This window comes from Medicago sativa, chromosome 8 (assembly GCF_051527215.1).
Source record: "Medicago sativa cultivar Bolivia chromosome 8, Bolivia_mono, whole genome shotgun sequence".
Lineage (NCBI taxonomy): Eukaryota > Viridiplantae > Streptophyta > Magnoliopsida > Fabales > Fabaceae > Medicago > Medicago sativa.
In genome coordinates, this window is record NC_140756.1 from 78,703,535 (window position 1) to 78,707,139 (window position 3,605).

General features: G+C 37.1%; 1 protein-coding gene and 1 long non-coding RNA gene across 2 annotated transcripts; one reads left to right on the forward strand and one right to left on the reverse strand.

Moving 5' to 3' along the window:
- Positions 1 to 251: 251 nt before the first annotated feature.
- Positions 252 to 668, reverse strand: LOC146901882 (uncharacterized). Its single transcript, XM_085737087.1, has one exon. It carries the CDS (start codon positions 666 to 668, stop codon positions 252 to 254), a length of 417 nt encoding a protein of 138 aa, XP_085593213.1.
- Positions 669 to 2,782: 2,114 nt separating this feature from the next.
- LOC146901883 (uncharacterized) lies at positions 2,783 to 3,605 on the forward strand. The gene is made up of 2 exons (XR_015022194.1): positions 2,783 to 2,929; positions 3,071 to 3,605. It is a non-coding gene; the product is annotated as an uncharacterized LOC146901883 (long non-coding RNA).

Genomic DNA, 3,605 nt, shown 5'->3' on the forward strand with positions numbered 1-3,605 from the left:
TCGCATTTACGAGTTTGAGTGCGAGCTGCATCTCTCCTGGATCAGCTTCTGCCCAAATAGTGTTTTTTCATGGTTTTGGTCTTTAAGCTCTGTCTTGAGGCTTATTTCTGCACAAATGGATAGAGTAATGATAAGTAAAGCGTAATAAGGCATTTAACGCTTATTTCTCGGCTTTTCCTTCAATAACGTGTAAAACAAGTAACAAAAAGTGTATGAAATATATCATGAATTTAACACTTTTATGACATTCATCAGTCGGCCAAACGATTCCAGGCGTCTACCGCAGTGGAGTTTGGTTCCAAAATAGTCGTCATCAAGTCAGTGGAAATGGTGGAATAAATCCACTGAAGCACGGAGGCATCTAGAGTGGTCCATTGTTCATATGCGGCGTCCGCAGGTAGTGGCGGTGCTTTGTCTGCAGAGGGAGCAATGTGATGCAAAACTCGATGAGAACGAGCATGAATGCGGAAGAGTTCCGCCCAGGTGCCATATTGGTCCTTTTCCATCTCAAGAATAATAGGAATGTGATTCCTAATATTGGAGACAGCAAGAGCAGGATGAAAGCCATTTTTGAGAGCGATAGAATTGACAGCGGCGGCGGCAGAGGCAGAGGCGGCGGCTGTGTCAGCAGCGCTGCTATGGTCATCATTGATGTCGGAATCGGACATGGTAAATGATGGTAGAGGTAGAACAGTGCTGAAAGATGAGAAACTGAAGGTTACCGGAGGCGAAATACGACCGGATTGAGAAAGGGGGCGACGGCGGCGCTGTCGAAAAGGAGGAAGGGACGCACGAGCACTGTTGGTCAAGGATCGGAGGTCGATCGGACTGCTGGGCAACAGGGGCGGCGGCGGCGCAAGGTAAGAGGGAGGAGCGCGGCGCTGCGATGTGCGTGCGTGAGGGAGAAAAAGGAGAACAGAGTTCTGCGACTTCTGTTTTTGTGTTCTACTTTCTTTCTTTTTTTTTTTTTGTTTAGAGGGAGGGATCGGTTAGGATTGATACCATGTAAGATAACAATATGCTTGCCTTTATCATTGATCTGAATCAAATATATACAATGTTTGGTAAACTTACTAGCTAAGAATTGGTAAACTTACTAGCTAAGAATACAGCCTAATTACAAGGGGCTAATAATAGTCAATAATGACTTAATTATGTTACAGCCTATTCACAAGGAAATAATAGTAATGGCTAATCATTATTCTATAAATTTTATTAAATATAATATTCTATCAGTTTAGTTCAGTGGTTTACAAGCTCAAAAGTACGGAGAGAGAAAAACTAGAGATGCATGTTCACAAAATACTCAGAGCTACTTACTAGCAAGCTAGAGCTACTTACTACCTGCTTACTTTTGTAGCTTCATCCTTACCGATAAATATAATGATATAGGAAGAGTACGTACAACGAGAAATATTTTTTTCTGCCCCTATCACCAAAAAAATGATATGTCTGCCCCTACTTGAAAACAATTGATCAAAATGCCCTTGTTCTTCAGTTGAATTGGCGAGCATAGCTCTTTTTCCGGCAATCTCTGCAAGTGTGCAGAATTTTCTCTGAACATTCTGCCAGTTCTTCAAACAAGATGGCGAGCATGATTTTTTTAAAGTTTTTTTCATGTTCTGATTTTCATATGGCGAGCATTGCTTCTTTTTTTTTTTTTTTTAATTTTTTTTCCTTAAAGAACATGACATTACATAGAAAAGCCTGCGCACTTTAAATAATTTTTTTTTAAAATTTTTTCAATGATCGCCAAATCAAAATAAGAACATGAAAAAAACTTTAAAAAAATCATGCTCACCATGTTGTTTGAAGAACTGGCAGAATGTTCAGAGAAAAGTCTGCGCACTTACAGAGATTGCCGCAAAAATAGCTATGCTCGCCAATTCAACTGAAGAACAAGGGCATTTTGATCAATTGTTTTCAAGTAGGGGCAGACATATCATTTTTTTTGTGATAGGGGCAGAAAAAAAAAATTCGCGTACAGCTGCCTTATAATAACACAAAAAATGCCACATACACAAATTCTCTTGAGCTAACCGTTGCTAACTAATCTATTTATAGTACCACCTTGTAAATAGTGATGGAATCGAAAATGATCCATCATCCCCATCAGTAGTCTATACCCTCTAAAAACAAAAGTACTAGTCTATAACTATATTTAACTGTTATAACAAGATTAATAGTAATACACAGTCACCTCCCGTATTAGTAGTCTATATAACTCTTTTTCAAAAAAACAAGTAGTCAATAGCTATATTTTTAAGGGTTAGGACAAGATTAATAGTGAATGAAAGTAGTGTACATAAAGAAGGTAAGGCGTGTTTATAAGCAAAAGAGATATAGTATTCATTGTTTCAAATTTTTGGACCATAAAAACATCAAGGTTGAACACTAAAGCCCATTCCTTAAACACTATCAATTGTGCCTGTGTTAAATATTTAACAAATTCAATATCCAGTCAATATTGATATGCAAACTGGAAATTTTCCTTTTAATGGGTGTCTCTATTTATCATTGGTACTATGAATCACATATTAGATAAGATAATCGCTGAATATGAGTTTTTAAGTTAGGGACATCGTTTACTCTATAATTAAGCTCATTATGTGATGATTGAGGTTTTTTTTTATTTGAGGGGACAGAGGCGGAGCTACACGAGGACTGGGGTAGGCCATGGCCTACCCATTTATTTCGTGAAAAGACTATAATACCCCTAAGGTAATCTCAATATTATTATCATGCCATGGCCAATCATAACCATCCATGTATTTTCCTCTTCTACTTCAGTTTGAGCCGTGTTACTTATTTTCCTCTTCTACTTCAAACTTTCCTCCTTCTTTGGTTGCTGCTTCATTTTCTCTCAGGCTTCATCATAACCACCTGAAACTCCATCATAAGAATGAGTAGTGGCTTTTGGGTTGCATAGGTTTGAACCTGTTTTACATCTGATACCGATTCTGATTACCTAAAGTAGTGGCCAATTATTAGTAAATATTTTTACACCAACAAATCTGACTGTGATTATGTGAAGGCAAAAATGAGTTTTTATTTTATTTTGTATTAACAGGTTTATGAGCTAGTAGGAGAATGATGGATCTTGCGGACATTGATATGGTCAGTGGACATTGTGGACAGATACAAGTAAGTTCAAGCCCTTTACATAGTTCATTATATGGTAACTGTAGTTTGATAATTGAAAAGTTATAGAATGAAACAATATCAAACAAGAAATCCTTGATATGATTAGCATAACTGTATAAGATATGTTGATTTGGGGCCTATGTTATGTCAAGTGAAACAGGGAGGGTACCATGGGCAAGTTACGGTACCTTGTAAACTTACTTATATTTGGTTTATCCATCCATGTATTTGATGATGGACAATAAATGAGAATTTTTTTGCCTTGTGGTTCAGATTGGGGAGGGTACTCCAAGAAAGGTCAAAAATGTTTGTAGTAGTTTTGCTAAGATTAGTTCCTTATTTTGCAGCTTTACTTTCTCAAAACTGTTTTCCCTCAGATTCTCATTCATGTACTTTAAATTTTGGCTACAATGTATAAATTTCTAATTTCCATTATTGCTACAGATTTTGTTTTTCTTTGA